The following is a 24,047-nucleotide window of genomic DNA, read 5'->3' as shown; positions in this document are numbered from 1 at the left end:
TGGAGTTCAATGTTCCTTACTTATCTATAGGCCAAATTCCTTTTCTCTATTTGGGAAATTTTCTTCCAGTATTTCTGTGAATAGATTTTTTAAAGTCATTTGCATTATCTTCTGCTTTTTCATTGACTGATCAATCTTTATTCTTCTTTCCATCATCTAGCAGCTATTGGATTGATTTTTCATGGTCCCTTGCTATGTTTAAGAAATCTTTATTTTCATGATTGCTAAACACAATCCTGTCCGTTAGATCTGATATTCTGTCCTCACATTGGCTCATTCTTCTGCATATACTTTCAACGGAATTTTTTTTTCTTTTTTTTGTTAAATTCTTTTATTGGTACATTTTAGGTATACAACACAATTACATTTCTCATTGGTAATTGTCCCTTTACATAATGCATCTTGGTTCTTATTTTTTCCCCATTCCTAGCCCTCCCTTCACCCCCTCCACCCTTCCCTATTTACAAAGACTTTATTTCCATTTTTTCCATTTCTCATCATTTTTCCTTTCTCTTCTTTCCTTTCCCCTGCTCCTCCCACTACCCCTACCCCTTTGGACCTTTTCTTCCTATTTTACATTATCAATTATTCATTCTAACCATTGGTACATTTTAGGTATACAATATAATGACATTCATCATTGGAAATTTGCACCTTTACATATTCTCTCTTGGTTCTTATTTTTCACCCTGGCCCAGCCTTCCCTTCAACTCCTCCATTCCTCCCTATTTACAAAGATTTTGTGCCTATTTTTCCATTTTCTCATATTAATCCCATTCCCTTTTATCCTTTCCCCTAGCCCTCCACTTCCTTCCCCTTTGCCCCTTTTCTTCCTATTTCACATTACCTATTATACATTTTAGTCCTTATTTACACTTTCAGTTTCTCACACCAGAGAAACTATTTGGTATTTATTCATGTGTGTCCTATTTATTTCACTTAAGAATATTGCCTCAATGTGTATCCACTTAGCTATAAATGTCTCTAATTTCTCACTTTTTTATGGCTGAGTAGTACTCCATTTTATAGAAAAACCACATTTTCTTTATCCAGTCTCCAGTCGATGGGGATTTGAGCTGCTTCCAAGCTTTAGCTATCACAAACTGTGCTGCTATGAACATGGGTGAACATATATCACTGTGGTATGATTCTTTTAATTCTTTGGGGAAGATCTCCAGCAGGAAAATGGCTGAGTCAAATGGAACCTCTCTAATCCTAGCTCTTTGAGGTATCTCCATACTGATTTCCACAGTGGTTGCACCAGTCTACACTCCGACCAGCAGTGGAGCAGGGTTCCTCTTTCCCCACAGCCCTGCCAGAGTTTGTTATTGGTTGATTTCATGATAGCAGCCATTCTTTCTGGAGTGAGGTGGAATCTCAGTGTTGTTTTCATTTGCATCTCTTGAATGACCAGTGATGTTGAACATTTTTTCATGTATTTATTTGCTATTTCTACTTCTTTGTCTGAGAAATGTCTGTTCATTTCAGATGCCCATTTTTGGATTGGGTCTTTAAATTTGGGAGGTCTGATCTTTTAAAATTCTTTATAGATTCAAGATAGTAGACCTTTGTCTGAGAAAAAGCAGGTGAAGATATTTTCCCACATTGTGAGTTGTCTCTTCAGACTGCTGGTGGTTTCTCTTGCTGTGGAGAAGCTTTTTAATAAGAAGAGATCCCACTTGTTGATTGTTGGTGCTAGTTCATGGGTAACTGAGGTTTTGTTCATAAAATCCTTTCCTACATCGATGTCTTCAAGAGTTCTACCTAACCTCTGTTCCAACTGGTTCAGCGTTTCTATTTTAATATTTAGACATTTAATCCATTTTGATTTTAGTTTAGTGCATGGTGAGAGATATAAGTCTAGTTTTAATCTTTCAAGTTGTAACCCAATTTTTCCAGCACCTTTTATTAAAGAGGCTATCTTTCCTCCAGTGAGGGTGTTTGGCTCCTTTATCGAAGATGAGATGGCTGAGTGTGCCTGGAGTTGTTTCTGCATCTTCTAATCTGTTCCACTGGTCCTCAAGTCTGTTTCTTTGCCAGTACCATGCTGCATTTATCACAGTAGCTTTGTAGTACAGTTGCAGGTTGGGGATTGTGATACCCCCTGCCATGTCTCTGTTACCTAGAATTGCTTTTGCTATTATGGGTCTCTTCTTGTTCCAAATGAATTTTTGGATTGTTTTCTCAAGGCCTATGAAGTATGCTGCTGAGATCTCAATTGGAATTGCATTAAATCTATATAGCAGTTTTAGAAGTATGGCCATTTTCACTATATTAATCCTTCCTACTCAGGAGCAGGGGATGTCTGTCCATTTTCTGATATCATCTTCAATCTCTCTTTTCAGAGTGCTATAGTTTCCAGAGAAGAGGTCTTTGATTTCTTTCATTAGATTGATTCCTAGGTATTTCAGTTTTTTGGATGCTATTGTGAATGGAATTATTTGCCCTATTTCTCTCTCAGTGAGTCTGTCATTTGTGTAGAGGACAGCTATTGATTTTTGTGTGTTGACCTTGTAATCAGCTACTTGACTGACTTTGGTTATTAAGTCTAGAAGACTTTTGGTGGAGTTCTTGGGGTCTTCTATATAGAGTATCATGTCATCTGCAAATAATGACAATTTGACTTCTTCATTTCCTACCTTTATTCCTTTTATTTCTTTCTCTTGTCTAATTGCTGTGGCTAATGATTTCAAAACTATATTGAACAAGAGTGGTAAAAGTGGACATCTTTGTCTTGTTCCTGATTTTTGTGTAAAGGATTTCAGTTTTTGGCCATTCAGTATGATACTGGCTGTTGGTTTTTCATAGATGGATTTTATCGGTTTGAGGTAGAGACCATCTATTCCAATTTTTTGTAGGGTTTTTATCATAAATGCATGTTGGATTTTGTCAAATGCTTTTTCTGCATCAATTGAGATGATCATATGGTTTTTGTTCTTGGCTTATTGATATAGTGTATTACATTGATTGATTTGCATATGTTGAACCATCCCTGCATCCCTGGGATGAATCCCACTTGATCAGGGTGTATGATCTTCTTGATGATCTTTTTCATTCTATTTGCCAGTGTCTTATGAAGGACTTTTGCATCTATGTTCATTAGTGAGATTCACCTATAGTTGTCTTTTTTGGTTGGGTCTTTCTCTGCTTTGGGGATCAAGGTGATGCTTGCTTCCAGGAATGAATTTGGGAGCATTGCTTCCCTTACAATTTCACTGAAGAGTTTTAACAGTAGTGGCAGTATTTTCTCTCTAAATGTCTTGCAGAATTCTGCAGTGAAGCCATCAGGAGCTGGGATTTTCTTAGTTGGTAAATTTTTAATTACATTTTCAGTTTCACTGGTTGATATTGTGTTGTTTAGAACTTTAAGGGCTTCTTCACTCAACTTTGGTAATTCATATGTACCTAGGAATCTGTCCATTTCTTATGTGTTTTCCATCTTATTGGTGTATAGGTTCTGGAAGTAGGTATTGATGATCCTCTGGATTTCTGCTGGGTCTGTTGTAATTTCACCCTTTTCATTCCTAATTGCATGGATTTGGACCTTTTCTTTCCTTTTTCTGATAAGGTTGGCTAATGGTTTGCCAATTTTGTTGATTCTTTTGAAGAATCAACTCTTGGCCTCATTGATTTTTTTTGTATCATTCTCTTAGTCTCCATTGCATTGATTTCTGCTCTGATCTTTATAATTTCCTCCCTTCTATGAGCTCTGGGTCTGTTGTGCTCTTCTTTTTCTAGAAGCTTGAGGTTCAGCATCAGGTTGTTTAGTTGGGCTCGTTCTGTTTTCCTAATATGCGTATTCACTGCTATGAATTTCCCTCGTAAGACTGCTTTCATTGTGTCTCATAGATTGTGGTATGATGTATTGTCATTGTCATTTAATTGAAGGAACTGTCTGATTTCTTTTTTAATTTCCTCTGTGACCCATTGGTTATTCATAAGTGTGTTGTTCAACATCCATGTGTTTATGAAATTGTTCCAGTTTCTTTTGTTATGGATCTTCAATTTCATTGCACTATCGTCTGATAATATACAGGGGATAACTTCAATTCCTTTGCACTTACTGAAACACTTTCCATGCACGAGTATGTGGTCTATTTTGTAAAAGGACCCCTGTGCAGCTGAGAAGAATCTGTATTCTGATTCTGTGGGGGGGTGGAAGACTCTGTAAACATCTGTTAAGTTCATTTGTTCAAGAGTTCAATTGAGTTCTAGTATTTCATTACTTATTTTTGTCTAGTTGATCTATTTGTGACAGTGTGATATTGAGTTCCTGTACTACAATTGTATTAGTGCATATATGACTTTTCGTGTACATTAGTATTTGTTTCATACAGTTGGGTGCACTAGTGTTTCATGCATAGTTACGATTGTCCTCTCTTTCTGTTGGATTGTTCTGTTTACAAGGATGTAGTGTCCTTCTTTGTCTCTCTTAATCACTGTTAGTTTGAAATCTACTTGATCTGCCAAGAGGATAGCTACTCCTGTATTTTTTTGGGTTCCCTTCACATGGAGTATTGTTTTCCACCCTTTCACTTTCAGTCTATGTGTTTCTTTTTGAATTAATTGTGTTTCTTGTATGCAGCATATTGTTGGATTTTGCTTCTTGGCCCGTTCTGCCAGTCTATTTCCTTTGATTGGTGAATTGAAACCATTAACATTGATGGTTGTAACTGATACATATTGACTTATCATTGTCATGACTTTTTCTTTTTGTTGGATTCTCCCCCTTTACATTTGATTTCTTGTCATGCCAGATGGGTTCATTCTGCTGTGCTTCCTGGGGTTGCAATCCTCATTGTCTGTTCCTAGGATTTTGTGTAAAATTTTTTTGAGTGCTGGTTTGGTATTCATGAACTTCTTAAGGTGCTCTTTGTCATAAAAGTGTCTTATTTCGCCATCAATTTTGAAAGATAATTTTACAGGGTACATCAATCTGGGTTGGAGGCTGTTTTCCTTTAGGGCTTGGAATATATCACTCCAAGCTCTTCTTGCCATGATGGTTTGTGTTGAGAAGTCTGCTGTGATTCTCATAAGCTTTCCTTTTTATGTAAGTTGTTTCTTTTCTCTAACTGCTTGTAGAACTTTGTTCTTCTGTTGAGTTTCTGGAATCTTAACAATTATATGCCTATGTGTAGATTTTTTTGATCAAGGCTATTTGGAGTCCTATATGCCTCACTTATCTGTATGTCAAATTCTTTTCCCCTGCTTGAGAAGTTTTCTGCCATTACTTCTCTAAACAGTTTTTTATGTCATCTGCACTCTCTCCTGTTTCTTCTTTGATTTCAATCAGTCTTATGTTATTCTTCTTTGCATCATCTAGCAGCTGCTGGATTGATTGCTCATGGTCCCTTACAATTTTGAAGCAATTTTTCTTTTCTTGGTCATTAATTGCAATCTTATCTTCTATATCTGAAATTCTGTCTTCACTTTGGCTCATTCAGCTATGTAGACTTTCAATGGAGTTTTTCATGTCCTGGAAATCTATTTGCGTCTGTTTTATGGATTCCATTTGTTTCTTATGTTGGGATTCCATCATGTTCCTCAGCTCCTCTCTAGACTTATTAATCATGTCTTGCACTAGGAGCACAATTTCTCCTGTTATCTGAGAAATAATTTCTGCTTTCATTTTTTCCAGATCCCCTTTTGTTGCCAGTTCAGTGGGTCTAGGTGGTTGAGCATCAGAGTGTTCCATCTCATTTCCCTTTGGGGTTGCTGTAGGTGATCTGGAAGTCTGGTTTTGAGACTTATTTACGTATTTTCTCATTTCAACTGGGGGGCCGGAGGGGGGTGCTGTTGGTGCCCACGCGGATTACCTCCTCTGAGCTGGGAGAGGTGGGACAGGGGCCAGGAGCAGTGGTAGGGATGGTGGCCCAAAAGCCCTTTCCTCTGGGCTGGGAGCCGCAGGAAGGATGGTGGCCAGGAACCCCCTTCCTCTGGACCAGGAGCAGTGGGACGGGGGCTCAGAAGCCCCTACCTCTTTGCCAGGAGTGGCGGGACCCAGTACGGTGGTCTGGTGGTCTGGTGTCCTCTGCGTGTTTGTAGTTTCGAACCAGGTGGCTGTACAGAGGAGTGGGGGGGGTGTCCAGTGGATTGCTACTGGGGCACAGGCTGATTTGTCGTGTTCTGTGCATCTCGCAACCTCAGTACGGTGTCTGCAGACCTGCCTGTCTCCTCAATGGAATTTTTAATGTGCTGGTTATCTGCTTGAATCTGTTCCATGGAATTCCTTTCTTCCCTACGCCAGATGCTCATGGTTTCCATTGTGTGGCTGAGCTCTTTTATTTATTTTTTTAATCTGTATCTTTTCTAGAGTCACTAAGTATTTCCTTCATTATGGTCACCGTCTCTGCAGTTATCTGAGAAATTATTTATGATTTAATTTTTTTTGAGAGTCTTTTCCTCTGCTTTGTTACTTCCATGGCTACCGTTTCACTATCTCTAGTGCCTTATTTATTTGCTTTATTCCTTCTGCTGTTACCACTTCAGAGAGTCAAGGTGGGTGGCTTTCAAATTATTATATCAAATTGCCACCTGGGTTTACCTTTGGTGGGCTGGAAGTCTGGGGTTTGATCCTGTTTAAGTGTCTTTCAATTTACTATTTTTTTGTTTTTGGTTTAATTCCTGGGTTGATGCTTGTAAATTTCTTATGGTGAGTAGCTTCATTGCTAGTATTTAGGACCCTTAAGATATGACTACTTCTGAGAGATGTCTTCCAGGTATCTCTAGCTTTTGGGTTTTTAGTCTGTTGCAAGATCCTACCTCTTCAATGTATTGGGGATGAGAATTTTTTGCCTCCTTGGCCTAGCCCCTGGTTCTTTAGCACTGGCCAAAGTATTTTTTATGATCCTTAAGCAATCTCAGTCTTAGTATACCAGGAAGAACAACTGATTAGAACAATTATGTCACCTTGGCTAAAGTAGTACAATCAGCAATAACAATAGCATCAAACACAGCTCAGACAATGACAGACTGTTGTAACTATTAATTTGTGACCTTTAACTGTACGAATTATATTTTTAGTTAGCTACAAATATAATTACTAAATCTAAAATGAACCAGAAAATCTTATGCAGTAAATAAGCCCTCAATACAGTAATTTTACCTTCGGGGGGAGAACATTTAAAATGAGATGGGGTGGGGATAGAGAAATAGAAGAAGAGGAAGAGATTAGAAGCAAGGCTAGAGGACAAAGGAAGATCACATAGGCTTTGAAAAACTAATGAAGAAGACAGGAGGGAAAGAGAGAAGGAAAAAATAAAAAGAAGAACAGGACAAAACAACTATAAAAAACTAGAAACTATTCACATTCATATAAAAATAATAGCAATCAAGAAGAAAACAAAAGAAAACAAAAAGTAGAAAAGAGATTAAAAAAAGGAGAAAATAAGAAAAAAATGTCCACTTAAAAGTGTGTCTCTGCTGTCACTGGTACACAATGTAGGCAGAGTACAGATGGGAGTTGATTAATCCTAGAAGGCCAACCATAGCTTCACTGTGGGGTAGTGAATAATTCCAGCAAGCCCACACCTTTAATTCCACTGAAGTTCATGTTGGTTTCTGGCTGTGAGGCTGGAACTGGCCCTATGGAGCCTGCAACATTCTGTGCCCCCCACCACTAAAACTCAGCTCCCTGACCTGCTGCCAACTTAAACTCACAGCATTTGTGAATTGAGGTGGCACTGTATATTTTTCTATGTGCACCAAGGTTGGTTTGCACTAGCAATAATGGGCTGATTGCTGCTTAGAATTTTGATGGCTGCTTATCATGGACTCAATGGAATTCTGGGAGGGTTACATAATATTTGCTTGTTCTATATTTAAAGGTCATTTGATGATTTTTCTTCATAAAATCAGGTTCTTAGTAATTTTTTCTGCCTAAGTGGTAGGGTAAGTGAGGAGTCTCTAGCACACTGGCTGAAGCAGAGACTTAGTGACAAAATAGGTCCTCAAATTTCCTTAAGCCTTTGGTGAGAGATGACTTTTTAAGTCATCTCCTCAGAGACAGATTTTTGAGTCCATTCATTCTTCATACCTCCTCACATCACTGAAAGTAGAATCAGCCTCTAATTTCCTGGAAATGATCCTGCCTTTAATATGATCTTCCTAGGACCTCCAGGAAAACTTGTAGTAATCTCTTTCTTCATCTTGCAATTGTCTAAATCTGATGAAATTGGTTCCCATATTTACCAATAAGTACCTATTAACACATGAGAAAATTCCTAACCTTGTTCCAGTGAGATCTAAACACAAAGACTAATGGTCAAAACATATAAATCAATTATACTTTATGAAAAAATTTGTTCATGAGAACATGTGCATTAAATGATTATTTCATCAACACTTATTTTGGTCTACAATATTTTTCCAGGCATGTTAAACTTTATTTCTTTAAAAGTTGTTTTGAGAAAATTATGAAAATGATAGATATAGTAATCATATAAATGCATAATATAAAAGTATGAGAGTGGATTTCTTTCCATATAGCCATGGTGGAAATGCTCACCATTTTCCAGTATAAAACTCATTTTCAGTTCCTGACTTTGGACAATATTGTATTCCTCTGCAGACCAAAATTTAAAAACTGACAAAATAAAAAGTTCACTGAACACTCTACATGTTTTCTTTACATCACATATTTGAGTGTAATGAAAATAATTTTATTCTCGATATTTCTCTGTAGTATTAAAAAAACAGGTAGAGCAGCATGTGTCATGTACTTGATTGTTTTAGATTTAACCAGGATATTTTTCGGAGTATAAGTTTTTGAATGAATATTTGTCAAAACACAAGAATTAAATTTAAAATTTCTTGTAAGTTTGATGTTCATATTTCTATAGTATAAAAATTATTTTATCAAATTATATCATAAATGATTACTCCAATTGTGACTAATTCTCATCGTAGTTTATCTCATAATATATTTAATGTTTAAATCTCCTTTTAAGAACAATATAAGATTCAATGTTAGACACAGGATTAATGAACCTTTAGAAGCCTGGTTGACCACCTACCTAAATGAAAGATCAAAGAAAAATATTTGTTTTCATTCACCTCATTGAGAAATAACAGTCCAACAAAAATTCAGCTTTTATGATTTATAATAGTTAACCAAAATTTAAATATATTTATTTTCCTTTTCAGTTGCATGTTAACAACAAGTGCAGTGGTAATTCAATTCAAAATGAACTTTTTGAATCTTCAGAACAATAGGATCATGGGACCTACGAACATTTTAGAGGCTAGATTTATAAACATAGTTTCATTGCAGAGATGTATGACAGAGGTAGAGATAAAAGACTTCCTAATATAAAAAATATTAAATTAGGAGGAAATATTTGGAGGAAAGGGCATGGAAAAGTATTTTCAACATAAAAGCAATGTAAAATATCTGAACAGTAAAGAGGTTTTTCATTTGTTTTTATTATGGTGAACATTGTATGGTTATATTCCTTTGGATTCATGTAACTGTTTTATTTGAAAATGGCAGCGTTCACAGTTTGTCAGAAATGTGCAACTATTTACCTTTAGGCTATGAACAAAATTTTAGTTGCCAGCTTAAAGCTTGCAAGGAGAATATGATCTTTTAAACAAGTCATGGGCAGTCTTGAACAAATATTTTAGAGGTCACCAGTCCAGGCGCCATACTCCTGGCTGGGTAGTGCTGTGAGCTTTCAATTGTAGCACATTGATATTGCAGGGCTGGTGACACTGTGTGGCTGCAGCTGAAATAGAAACTCAACAGCGTAACACTTCCTGGAAACAAAATAAGTTTCTGGCTTTTCCACTTAAGGCAAGACTGAAGACTTCTCTCCACACTCACATTGGGGAAACACCATGGAGTCCTTGAGGGAGGATCCTGAGAGTCAGAATGGTGTCATCAATTGAGAGGATGGGAATGGAGCCATTTCATTTGATTGTGAAGAAATATGTGGCCTTCTTTTATACCTATGAAAGTCAGATTTTTCAACAGTTCTTCTAAAAGTGCTTTCAAATCTCTTTATTATCTTGGCTCAGTGCCTTCTTGCATCCACCACAAAGATTCTATACACTTTTTTTCCCTCTTAAATTCTCCAGTCATCTCACAAGTTTATCACTTTAATGTGACTCCTACTTTATTAAAAAAAAGAAAGAATTATTTGGAACTTCGTTAAATTATTATCATTTTCTAAAATACAGACTTACAATTTGTAATAGCTAAATCATGGAAACAGCCCAAATGCCCATCAACCAATGAATGGATAAAGGTGATGTGTTTTTTTCCTAATACAATGGAGTACTATCCTGCCATAAAGGAGAAACTTGAAACATTCTAGGTAAATGGATGCAACTTGAGACCATAATTTTAAGTGAAAAAATTGGACACACATGTTTAAGTATCACATTGTTTCTCTGGTGTGAGCAACTGAAAGGATAAATAAGAACTAAAATGTATAATAAATATTGTGAAATAGGAAAAAAATATTCAAATGAGAAAGGGAACAAGGGAGGGGGGAGGGGGAAAGGAAGGAAGGAAACAGAAAACATCGGAGAATAAAAAGAAAAAAATGGAAACAAAGCCATTATAAATTACAAGGGGGAAGAGGGGTTGAAGGGAGGGGAAGAGATTGGGGAAAAAAGAATCAAGATATATTAGGTACATGGACAAATTCCCTACGGAGTATGTTATCATTATGTATATCTAAAATGTACCTATAAAATTAATTTTAAAAACTATAGACTTAGTGTTTCATCACTCTTCCTTTCTCTGTTCTATTATTCCTACCTTCCACTTTTTCAAGAAACATACTTAAATAGTTACCAACTTTTCAAAACATATGCCTTCCTCTCTAGTGGAGCCATTCCCTTGACCAAATCAAATGATTCTCTGATCCCCAAACCAACCAACCAATTGATCAATCAATCAACCAACTAACTAACCAGCCAGTATTTGATAGCCACTCCCTCCCAAGGCATACTTCTGCTGTCATTCAAATTTTGGGAAAGTCTATGCTCAATAACTTTAGTCTTCATTCCCATAATTTGGCTTTTCCTCAAACTTTTTTCCCTCACAGTACTAAGGATTGAACCCAGGGCCTTAGCACTATGCTAAATTCCCAGCCCTATTTATTTATTAATTATTATTTATTTATTTATTATTTATTATTTTTTATTTTGAGACATGGTTTTGGTAAGTATCTAAGTTGCTCAGGCTGTGCTCAAGCTTAGGATCCTCCTATCTCAGTCTTTCAGAGTTCTAGGAATACAGTCCTCCTCCACTATGCCCAGGTGCTTGGTGGGATTTGAGTTTCTATGTATTGTGTCAAAAAGAGTGATTCATTTTCTGTAGTTCTCATGTGACTGAAGTGCCTCTGCTACGTCATGCTGATGTGATAAGCACGGCAGATTATTGAAGGGTACTCTCTGTGGTTACTTCTCCAGACTTTTCAGCACTCTATAGCCTGCAAGGTTTGGGAGTGACCTGTGCCTGCCTGGGAATGCCAAAACAGCTGTTCATTTTCTCTGCTGCTGCTAAGGATGTGAGTCTCTAGTAGTGCATTTTCAGTTACCTCATCCATGCTTATTTGGGGCTCAATCATCAGCTGAGGGCCTTTGTCACCTGTAGTGTTAAGGTGAGTAATATGCAAAAGTTTCAGTAGGACTAAGTCATGCATGTATTAAGGTACAATTTCTCTTAGTTGAATTAGGATTATAGCTCAGCGGTAAAGCACCAGTCCAAAGCGTTCAAAGGCTGGGTTCAATCCCCAGTACTGTTTTTAGAGGAGGAATGAACTAACAGTAACAAGAACTTAAAAGCAAATAAAAATGCCATAAAAACCTATTAATAATCACCATATCTATAGCAAAAATATCCATATAGGAGAAGTAACCTAGGATAGACTAAAATGTTAACATTGACATAAGAAGTTAATATTAATACAATTTTTATGAGAGATAAAAACAGAAATTAAAATGAGAAAGGAGAGAAAAGAGAAAAATCTGATCAAATTAAATAGATTATATATTATTTATATTAAATACAAGAAAAGAATAGATCAAAATATGTAAAGAAAATAATGATGAGGGACAACAAACCCTAAAGATGGCCCTTGGAACATGCCACGTGTTGTAGGGGTTAGTGGTTCTAGGTTATTTGTGTTCTGTGTGTTCCTTCTCAGCTCCTGACAGACAGGCAAAAGCAGTTAGGGGTGTACGCAGGCTGAGACACAACTCTCCTTCTCAGAAGTGATCCTTGGCCACCAGTCTGGACTAAGAGAAAGATGTCTGCAGCAGAGCTGTATTCATTTCACAGGCCTCTGTATTCAACACTGGGGACAGAGATCACAGTCTTGGAATGAGCCCAGGAGCCTCTCTGTCCTTCCAAGCATATGGACTCATCAGGTTATGACCTCTTGGTCCCAGGACCAAGAGCTCTGGAGCTTGTCAGGTGTCCACGTCCAGGACAGAATTATCTGAATGTCTCTGCTTGTGAAGTCACCTGTCAAGGGGATCTGCCATGAGTGAGGAGTCAGGGGAACCAAATTCTGCCTGTCTCAGGCAATGTGCTCCCAAATGCAGCCCCACAGGAACCCACACACTGCTTATCTCCCTCTGTGTCACAGAGGTTGAGCCAACAGTTTTACATGGAAGCACCTTCCTCTTTTCCCACCTCTCAGATTTCACTTTCCCCTGCCTACAGCTCTTGGAGGGTTTGTGTTGGTCACTACCTTGGGTGACACATTATTGTTTCCCATGTGCATGGCCTCTAGGTCAGTGAAGAGAAGAGCTGTTGGGATTTGGGAAGATAAAAAATGCAGACACTTCTGATCACCCATGGCAGTAAGTTCAGACAATGGGACCCTTCTTAAGATGGCTCCCTTTTACAGCCTCAGAAGAACAAGCTGCGAAGTGTCCACAAACCGTTTACCAGCGCCAGTTCCCTATGCAAATCCCAGGGTCCTGTTTCTTCACACTGCTTGTCTGCTTTGTGCTGGACTCTGTACCGTGGAGATTACAGAGACCCTGCCACTCATAGCCACACCACGGGGTACTTCCTCTCCTCCACCAAGCAACAGAGCACTCTGTGTCAGGATACTCCGTATCTTTTATTTTTGTAAAAACCAGTATTCTGCAAAGGGGTAGGGGTAGTGGGAGGGACAGGGGAAAGGAAAGAAGGGAAAGGAAAAATGATGAGAAATGGAAAAAATGGAAATAAAGTCTTTGTAAATAGGGAAGGTTGGAGGGGGTGAAGGGTGGGCTAGGAAGGGGGAAAAAATAAGAACCAAGATGCATCATGTAAAGGTACAATTCCCAATGAGAAATGTAATTGTGTTGTATACCTACAATGTACCAATAAAAGAATTTAATAAAAAAAGATACAGTATTCTGGGTTTAGCAAGGCACTGACTCTCTCTGTGCGCAATCCAGCGATTTCCTAGGGATCTCAGCCTGGACATGGGGCTACACACCTTGATTTGATTCAGTCTTCTGGAGTAGCAGGCAAGCTCTGAGTGTCTCTAATCCACCATCTTACTCCTTCCTGATGAATATATTCCTAACTTATCTCGCTCATGTGTGATTGGCCACTTTCATTTTGTGAAATAGAAAAAAGTTTATTCCCCATTCCCTGTCCATTTTTTCCTTTTCCCATAATTTTTCCTTTCCCTTCTTTCCTAAGAACAAGATACATCATGTACAGGTACAAGTACCCAATGATAAATGTAAATGTATTGTATACCTAAAATGTACCAATAAAAGAATTTAGGGGAAAAAGAAGTAAAAAAAACCCCAGTTTATTCAACATTTGAATAGGTCATTATTTTGTTGATGATGAGAAAATGTATTTTATAGAATAGTGTATTTATTTAGATTACTTATAGTTAATGTATTTTATAGAATCACAAAATTTAGAAATATAAGCGGGTTCATTGTATTTTAAATCAGTATGGGAGTTGAGGTTTATCAGTTTGAAAAGAAATATGATTTCTTTTTATTCATTTAAAATGGGTCACAAACAAAATCAAATGTCAAATTTAGAATATCTAATATTGAAATATGCTTTTATTTTAACACCGAACATTTAGTCATCATGAGAATTTTATAAGAAAAGAGTGGCTTTATATATATCTATAGAAAGAGATACAGAAAGTCTTATTATTTCAACCACTGTATTTTTAGTTGTGTCTATAGTTTGGAAAGGAAAAGGAGCCAAGAGAACCTATTGTTTGCAGCCATCAATTTACTTAAACAATTCTGTGAACTTTCCCCCTAAAGCGTGATAGGATAATGATGTTTAAGGGGAGGAAACTCTACCAAAGAAGAGGATGGTATTGTTATCATTTTGTTTGATGATAAATAGGAAAGGATGATCACAATTGAAGTCTTCATATATTGTTGCTGAAGTTATAGATCCCATTGAGCCAGTAATAGCTGCACCTTCTGCCCCTTCTTCATTCACCTTCACGAAGGCCTTGTGCATGACAATAGATACCACTAAATCCCTGTCTCTGCTCATGCTGGAAAAGTCAGCATCCTGTGGATGGAAGGCTTTTTCCATCCCCATGTCTATCAATTTGGATTTGAGATTGTAGCTGTCTTCCATTATGAACTTAGGTAGGTGTAAATTCACGTCTGTCATGTTCATATTCTGTAGGCTTGTCCACTCCATTAATTTCTCAGCAGTGAGTTTATCTTCAAGCTATAAAAAGGGAAAAGTTCAAACTGATATGATTAACTGTAGTCCTCTAACACACTTTAACAATGAATGGAATATGGTGAGATATTTATTTTAACAATAAATGTAATATACAGATGATTCAGTTTATGAAATAATATTCTAATGAGCCAAAATTGCAGTTCTGAATATATAAGTACGATACAGCTATATATAGGTCCATTTAATACTGAATCATTACATTACCATATTTTATACAAAATGAACTATATATCATTACTCTATATGCTACCAAACTATTTTATTAAACACAGATTCTTGATTTTCTGGAACTCATAATTTATCCAATACTGTAGGTATGGGCATTTTAAATTTTTTTTGCTTGAGATATTTGTAAACATTTCCCACATTACTCTTTCTTTCCACCAAGTAAACAATTTTGCCTTTCAATACTGTAAAATTGAAATTTAATGTATATAACACTATTTAATCATTGATTAACTGACTGTTAGTACATGTCAGACTCTATGCTACAATATTTGTAATGAAAAGATAAATCATCATTCCTTGTGTTGAAATTTTCATTATTTTAAGACATCTTGCTCTAAAAGCTTTTGCTTTCCTGGTGACTTAGGAAAACAAAATGACAATAGAAAGCCAAAATGTAGGTGCAAGTTTTACCTGCTGCAGACCATCTACTTCATTTGGCAGCAAGACCACCATGCTTAGAGCTTTGCCTTTGTAAGGTATTTCCACCATCTTGGCCTGCACATCTTCCAAGGGGGCAAATTTGAGATGGTTGCTTTGTTCCATCATCTGCACAGATTTGCTGGTATCCTACAATAAATGAAAGCATCAAGCAAACACCAAATTAGACATAATGCAAGTTTCTTCAGGTACTCCTAAGTAAATTTTCAAGAATAAAATAATGAAACAATACTCATAATATATTTGATTTTTTTATGTACAGTGTTATACCTATCATATACGCTTAAATTTAACTTTCTATATAAAACTACATTGTATTAAGGAAATACAGTCAATACCTTATTCAGCCAAAATTTTCTTTCTACAGTATTTTTTTCATCAAATTTCAGATTCCAGTCCCCCTTGAAATAGATTGCATTCACCAGAATCAGTTTGGTATCACTGTGAAGAGACCCATTAGGAAATATTTCCTTAATCTTGTCTGTAAGAGAAGAGAAGATGGTCTGTCAAACAAGGTAGAATTTACTTGCCTAAGAGATACTTTGTGACTTATCATTAATTATTCAGCTAAGTGACTACTTTAGGGACTTGTAGGCCTATTCACTAAGTTTAGCCTTCTTCAGAGTGACAGCCTTAGAATTACCTCTGATCAAGATACCAGTGCTTGGTTTGGAAATGTGCTTTAGGCTGTTTGTTTTTAGGTGATTACAGTCATTTCACACAGTACTGAAAAACAGATTTCATCTACTCTTTCAATTTATCTTTCACATTTCTCCCTCTCTACCTTTCTTTCTAGTTTTTCCAATTTTGCCTGCACTGCTTAGAGGAAATAGGTCCTCAACATTAGGAGCAGTGGCATGAGCTCTATTATGTAAAACCTAGAGGCTCTGCTGAGTGAGAGTACTCCCTGGACTGTCTTCCTACTTATTCTCATGAGGAATTACCATAGGCTTGGGCTGTATGACAGGTAGGAGATAAGGCAGGTGGTCATAGAAGGAAGTTTTGTTAAGCTCTCTACCATGCATAGAGAAGTTATTTGTGATAACACTTGTAGGAGGTATGAGTGAAGATGTGGTCCAGGTAGTTCTAGCTTAGCTGGCATGAGGTATTGCTTAACTGAGGTTCCCCATTAGTAAAAGGAATCCTGGTTGGAGATTATCTCAGTGGTTCCTTCGCCTGCCTCACAAGCACAAGATCCCCAGTTCAATCCCCAGTATCCCCCCCCCCTAAAAAAAAAAAACAGAAAAAGGAATCCTATCTAATGATCTTAAAGGTCCTGGTATGGTTGGAAGCCTATGTTCCCCCAAGAGGCTTATAGCATAGGAGGCTTAGATCTGTATGAGCTTTGGGAAATGACTGGATAATAATGAAGGCTCTTTATTCCTCAGTGGGTTAATCCACTGATGAGATCATAATTTAACAGCCTTATTAGGAGGTGATGAATATAGATTGTGGGGCCTAGTTAAAGGGAGTGAATCACAGAAATGCGACCTATACTGATTCCTAACCCGTACTCTCTGACTTTCTCACCCTCTCTGCATCCTAAGTGCCATGAGGTGAGCACTTTTCCTCTGCTACAATGTTCTGCCATGATATTTCTTCCTCACTATGGACCTAAAAACAACAGAACTGGTTAAGCCCAGACTGAAACTTCTGGAACTGTGAGCCAAAAGAAATTATTCTCTCTTTAACTGGTTTATGCCAGGTATTTTGTCACAGTGATGGAAATTGGCTAATACAGATCTTTAACATGAAATTGGTTCTAATTTACATTAAAAGAAGTGTTGTACATGTATAAATACCGAATAGTTTCTCTGGTGTGAGAAACTGAAAGTGTAAATATGGACTAAATGTATAATAGGTCATGTGAAATAGGAAGAAAAGGGGCAAAGGGGAAGGAAGTGGGAGGGCTATGGAAAAGGATAGAAGGGAATGGGACTAATATGAGAAAATGGAAAAATAGGAACAAAATCTTTGTAAATAGGGAGGAATGGAGAGGTTGAAGGGCGGGCTGGGCAAGGGTGAAAAATAAGAACCAAGAGAGACTATGTAAAGGTTCAAATTTCCAATGATGAGTGTCATTATATTGTATACCTAAAATGTACCAATGATTAGAATGAATAATCGATAATGCAAAATAGGAAGAAAAGGTCCAAAGGGGTAGGGGTAGTGGGCGGGGCAGGGGAAAGGAAAGGAGGGAAAGGAAAAATGATGAGAAATGGAAAAAATGGAAATAAAGTCTTTGTAAATAGGGAAGGGTGGAGGGGGTGAAGGGAGGGCTAGGAAGGGGGAAAAAATAAGAACCAAGATGCATTATGTAAAGGTACAATTCCCAATGAGAAATGTAATTTTGTTGTATACCTACAATGTACCAATAAAAGAATTTAATATAAAAAAAAAGATGTGATGTAAAAATGGGCTGAGTAGGGATTGGAATCCACAAGGAAACTGCCACCCAAGGCCATGTGCAAAACATTCTTCAGCTGTGTTTTTGTATAATTGGCTTTCTGGAATTCCCTTCCTGGCTCCCGTTTGAATTCTCCACATTGACATGGGCCATCCCACCACCTAGAGTGCTCCTCCATCCACTCTTCAAACCTGTCCTAATATCCCACCTCAGCAACACACCTGTGGCAGCACCATACCTGTATGAGACACTGGACTCACTCCCAGTTACTTAAATGGTTCTATGAGTGGCCCTCCCATTATCTACCATGTGTTTGTTTCTCCACCCAGGTGTTAATTTTCTTCTGACTTTCTTCAGAAGCATTTACAAAATCAACAGATTCCACATCAGCCAGGTAAAATTTCTTAACATCATCCAAATATTCCTTAGAGACATAAAAGAAGAAAGGAACAATTAAGAGTGACCTGTCCATTATCAAATTGAATTACTAATGAACACAGTCAGCTAAATCCAGACTCTGACCAAATCCATCATCTTTTGCACATTTTTGTGTGGATGCCATATAAGCAGTGTGAAAGGGGAGCCCAGGTCATTGAAAGTAAAATCCTTCTGCCAAAATCCCTCAGGGGAGGAGGCTATGGCGTGCAAATGTTAAAGCTTGTTACTCTGAAGGAGATGAATTGCTGCTGAGAATTCTCATCAGCAAATTCAATTTGGTTTATATCTTCCATCCTGGGAATTAAGTTTTTTTTTGTACTTCCCATTTTTTCCCTCAGGGATTCTTCCAAGGCTGGCCATCCCAGAATTATCCCATTACCCAGAATTTTCCGCTTAAAACACATTCTCTCTGACTCAGTGCCAGTTCATTATGACATCTTGAGACTGATTTTGTTGCTCCACATCCTCTTTTCTCATAAAATACTTCCTAAACTCACATTTTCCCCATGCATTGTCAGAGCCTGGCACACTCCAGTAAGGTATTGTTGGGGTGATGCAACAGATACTCTCTGGGGAAATGCTGTCCATGTGGGTCAGGATCATGTCCTTCACTATGTCCAATTGTGCTATTGAATGATAGAGGACCCATGGTTCAGGTGAAAGTTGTGGAGGGCCAGATGAAATTTACCTGAAGTAATTGGAAAGTCTTTTCTTTGTAGATCTTGTTGGCACTCTTCAGTTCATATGCATCAGTGGGTTTATTCCACTCAGTCAGGAGCTTTTGAAATTGGAGATGCACACTTCCTGAATTTTCACCCTTCAACATTAAAAAGAGTGCTCATTGGATTAGTACTTACCTCATTACATACTAAACTCCTGCAAAGTCTGTTCAATCGATACTTATTTGTTGATAATCTCAAAGATGACCTTTTTCTTAGTCCATGATATTTGTGATATTTTTTCTCATATAAACTTAATAAATTCACCTTACTGTCCATTTCTTTTGGGAAATTCTTTCTGCCTCCTATAAAATGCTATTATCTGTTTTTAGATTGAACTAAACTTTCATTATGTTGGATTTTCATTGATTTCTATAGTTAGGTTTTATTTTCCAGGCTAAACTCTATGTTCCTTAGGCAAACAACATATTTCATTTCTAATAGTCATTCAAGACGCAGTTATGTTGAAGTTTAGATATTTTAAATACATTAAAATACAAAGCCTTCTCATAGCCCTTGTCGGATCCTTTTCTGTCCTCTAAGGCACTTTGATTTTAATCTGCGGCCCTTTCCTTGCATGGAAGAGTGATAGGTGCCTATTACCCAGCTAAGGACTGAGCACAGGCAATCTAAGTCTTATCAAGTGGAAATAAAAAACCTGATAGAACTAAATATCCTCTTAGCAAATTAAATTAGAAGAGCCCTAGTTTGAACCTAAACCTATTTGACCCTGGATATCATTTACCAGCTAAGAGTTTTGTTAATTTCATGACTAAGGTTGGGTGAAATAACAATATAGCTCTAAACCAATATATCTGCTAGGAATCATTTTCCAAAATATACTTCAACTTCTGCTTATTTCTTTTGGTTCTAGATTTAATTAAAATTGAGTTATTTTTGTACTACTACTATGCTTATGATAATTGTCATCTAATATTAACTGGTTTATTATGAGTTCCTATTTATGACACCCAAGCAGTGTTTGTAAATATTTGCATGAGTTGATTCAATTCTTTTTTACTTGATTTTACTGGCATGAGGTCACTGTGATTCAGAGCATTTGTGTGTTGGTGATGTTCACTATTTGTGAGGAGCAGAACTGGAATTTGAACCCAGCCTGTTTGGCTTCAGATTCACTTTCATTAATGCAATGCTGACTTTCTCTGATTGAAACAAAAACTTGAGAATGTTAATTGTGTAAATAAAATGTGAATATACTCTCTGTGTTCTTATGTCATGTTTAGGGTTCTCATTAAAATTTGCCTTTTTGCAGTTCATGTAAAATTCCAAAGTTTAAATTATGGTCCTCTCAGATATCTGAAACTGTCCTACAAGGAAAGTGCTCAAGTCCTCACCTGATTGGTTTGAGTTTTTTCTGTGATTTCATTGAAGTGAAGGACCTGGAAGAGAAAGGAAATGAGAAAGAAAATTCTACTCAAAAGATCTGTCTAAGTCAGAGGAAAGAAAACCAGAGAAATAACTAGTTTTGGAGAATGCCTGTAATCTAAGCACTCTGAGACTGAGGCAGAAAGTTCACAAGTAGAAACTCACCCTGAAGTCTTTAGCAAGTTAGAGATATGCTGCTGTAAAAAAATTGAACGGACAGAAAATGCATGAAATGTAACTCAATGTGATTGAATTGGTCCAACCCCCATCAACAGGGGCAGTGAGGTTCAGAACAAAATCTTAAAAAAAAATGAAAACAAACAGAAATATTAAAGAAATAGAAAAAAATCTCCAAACTTCAGGATACGAGTATGTTCTTTGAAAAACCTCATCAGAGTTGGTTTATCATCAGACATTTCAAAGAATGTTCATCCATGCACTCATGGTTGAGGAGCCCTCTGGTGATGTATCCCTTGGATTTACATCCAAGCATCCCTTATGTCAGTAGTCCTCAAGTGTTAAGCTCCTTTCTCATTGCTGAGCAGTTGTAGATCAACTCACTTTCCAAATAATAGCAGGACACAGGGAAGAACATGGCAAATATTAGGGGAGTGCTTCCTCTGTCCCATAACTCTGTGATCACACGGTCATGGGAACGCTTGCTCAGTGTCCTGTTCCACCCATCAGACCACCAGATCCACACATCTGTGCACATGCTCGCCAACAGAAAAGTTGTACAGGTCTAAATATAATGGTTCTGACACTCACCTTCTCAATCTCCTTTGCAGTATTTCCTTTGGCCCCTAAGTAGACCATGGCTAATGCCGCTGAGATGCTGGCAGGGGAGTAGAAGACATCGCCTTTTGATTTTCATAACGCTTGAAACAGATCAAGTGCAAACTTGGTGTTTGCTTCATTGAGTGAACTCATAGTGACTTTAGTGTGAAGAGGAACTCCTAGAAAGCATAGGATTCATGTCAATACAACCTTATTGATGGAGCATCACTCTGCAGCAAAATTTCCTTGAAAAAGATGACATAGCGTTCCTAAATTCTGGCAAGTAAGGTTTTTATTAGTGTTACTTTTCAAGCCTCCCATGATGTCATGCATTAATCTCCTAACTAGAAAATTCATGAAAGCATTGTTTTAAAAATACTTTTGTAAAGAATCAACAGGACATCTTTATCTTTCCTTCATCACTGGCTGTGCTAGCTTTAGACTTTGTAACCAATGCCAAAAGGAAGATCTCTGGATCATCTCCAGGCAGCTCTCAACAGGCATCTCTGACTTTTCTGACGTGGGTCTGTGTTTGTTAGGCACTTTGCATAAGTGCTTGTAGGAATATATTTGCTTACATAGAAACAAATTATTTAGATAAAGGATAAAAGAGACATTTAAAATTTTTCTTCTCACAATAACACAGACAATGTCAATTTAATCCTTGATATAAAATTCAGCATTCTTACTATTCTCAAAAGCAATTCATATCATTAAGCTGCTGCAGCTGGAAGCCCTTACCTGTGTTCCCTGAGCACAAGAAAGTCAGCAGGGAGCCTGTGAGCCTGTGTGTTTTGGATGGTGAGATACTGAATATATACCTCTCCTCTGGCCTCCTCTGCGTCATTTCAGTTGGTATTTCAAGTAAAGCAACTTTAGATTTCTCAACCACTTTAATCTTCCACATTCTGAGTGTACAAATTTCTGAAAAGAGCAAGTTTTAGTTACTGCCACTATGCTTCCTTTTGCTGTAGAAACAAATTTTAAATTTTCAATCATTGGTAATCCTTGACTCCCTTGGAGGACACATTGTACTTTTCTAACACCCCTGAGTATATATTTGAAATTACTCCATCTTCTTTCCCTTCTACTCCATCCCTCTGTACATTCTCATAACTTTAGTAACTATCTTCCTTTTTGAGGTGTTAAATTGTTTTAAAGCCACACTTAGGTTACCAAACAACCACAAAGCTTACATTTGCTGTTTTCAGTGCTGAAAGATTTTATTTATCCTACCCATTTTTCTAGCATTGTATATAACCAAGAAAATAGTTAACTCTATTCCAAAGAGACACTGAGGATGTATTTCAGCAAACTCCAGAGAAAGTGTTCTTTTGCTACTCTTCCTTCTGTGTTTTCCTTGGTACACTGTGTACCCTGAGGATGTCTGTGGGAGGGATGGGGCATATAACTCAGTGTCTCCTTGACCTTCAGGTGTTTGGGGGGGGCTGCTTATTCTGTGGACCTCCCTTTTATTGGAATATAATTCATACATCATAAGGTTCACTATTTTAGATTGTACAATTCAGTGGTTTTTAGGACATTCATACATTTATGTACCTATCACATGATCTCATTTTGCAATAATTTTATCACTGTTAAAAGAATACATCCATTTCATTTTTCCCTCTCTCCAAACCCTGTAAACCAATAATCTCTCTCTTCTATTATTTTGCCTCAACATTTAATGTAAATGAAATAATGTAGTATTTGTCTTTCTTATGTTCACAGTTTCATTTAACAATATGTTTTCATTGTTCATCCATATTATAGAATGAATCAGTTCATCGGTCCTTTCTATGGCAATGTACTTTCTCTAGTGTGAGAAACTGAAAATGCAAATAAGGATTAAAATAAATAATTGATAATTTGAAATAGGAAGAAAAGGTCTGGAAAGGGTAGGGGAAATGGGAGGGGAAGGGGAAAGGAAAGAAGGGAAAGGAAAAATTATGAGAAAAGAAAAAAATGGAAACAAAGTCTATGTAAATAGGGAAGGATGAAGTGGGGAGAGGTGCACAGGTAATGGGGAAAAAAATAAGAACCAAGATACATCATGTATAGGTACAAGCACCTAATGATAAATGTAAACGTATTGTATACCTAAAGTGTACCAATGGAAGAATTTAAGCAAAACGAAAAAAGAGTCCAAAGTATGGATATGTCACATTTTTTTTACCATTTGTCAACTATGGATATTTGTTTTGCTTTTGTTTTTTGCCTATTATTAAAAATAATGTTCTGATCTTTCATGCATATTTCATATGTGGCATATCTTCATTTCTATTCAGTATATACCTACTAGTAGGATCACTAGGTCATATAATAATTCTGTTTAACATTTTGAGGAAATTTTCAGAATCACTTCTACAGTGACTATAACATTTTGATTTCCAACAAGCACAGGGTTTTTATTTCTCCAAATTTGTCTCCAACATTTGTTATTGTCATGGACCTTTCTGAACACCAGTAATGAGACTGTTGTTTTGGTACCTCACAACATCACAGGAAAATTCATCTATGATGAGATTTCTGAGCTCATAGGTTGGGAGTATGGAACAGCAGGGAGAAAGGTAGTTAGGTTTTCAGAACTGAAAAATTTTACCTATTTGCTTGCTTGACACTCAAGACGTGATGCTTTCAGGTCTTCTTTATCAAGATATATGTGTTAAGTCTCTGAATGATTTTGTTAGTGCAATTGTCCTGATTTGAATTGGGGCACGAATTACTGGAGTTTTGGTGAACTAAATAGTCCAAATATAAAAGAAAAAGGAAAGTGAAAATATGAAAAAACAATCCAGCCCACACAAGAAGAATGCAATCTCCTCACTTGAGTCTTTGTTTGCATATAGTCACAAGATAAAAATGAGCCTTTATATGGCACATGATGGATTTATTAATGACAGAAAGGAATCTAACTTCTCCATAAAATACAGTAGTAATGAGAATTTCAGCCTGGAAA

General features: G+C 37.0%; 1 protein-coding gene across 1 annotated transcript; it reads right to left on the bottom strand.

Annotated features, from left to right (window-relative positions):
• Window positions 1-13,940: 13,940 nt before the first annotated feature.
• On the bottom strand, window positions 13,941-21,879 carry LOC101705829 (serpin B4-like). The gene is made up of 8 exons (XM_021239262.2): window positions 21,830-21,879; window positions 21,080-21,267; window positions 20,281-20,325; window positions 18,895-19,023; window positions 18,075-18,192; window positions 15,700-15,842; window positions 15,335-15,490; window positions 13,941-14,677 (listed from the first exon to the last, which is right to left on the bottom strand). The coding sequence occupies exons 2-8, from the start codon at window positions 21,125-21,127 to the stop codon at window positions 14,273-14,275; spliced, it is 1,044 nt and encodes a 347-aa protein (XP_021094921.2). The 5' UTR covers window positions 21,128-21,267; window positions 21,830-21,879; the 3' UTR covers window positions 13,941-14,272.
• Window positions 21,880-24,047: the final 2,168 nt, after the last annotated feature.

Source organism: Heterocephalus glaber, unplaced genomic scaffold (genome assembly GCF_053883595.1).
Source record: "Heterocephalus glaber isolate CG9 unplaced genomic scaffold, H.glaber_assembly_v1.0 deba00000331, whole genome shotgun sequence".
In the NCBI taxonomy this organism is placed as follows: Eukaryota; Metazoa; Chordata; class Mammalia; order Rodentia; family Bathyergidae; genus Heterocephalus; species Heterocephalus glaber.
Note: the sequence above shows the minus strand (reverse complement) of the source record. Positions and strands in the feature narration are given on the sequence as shown.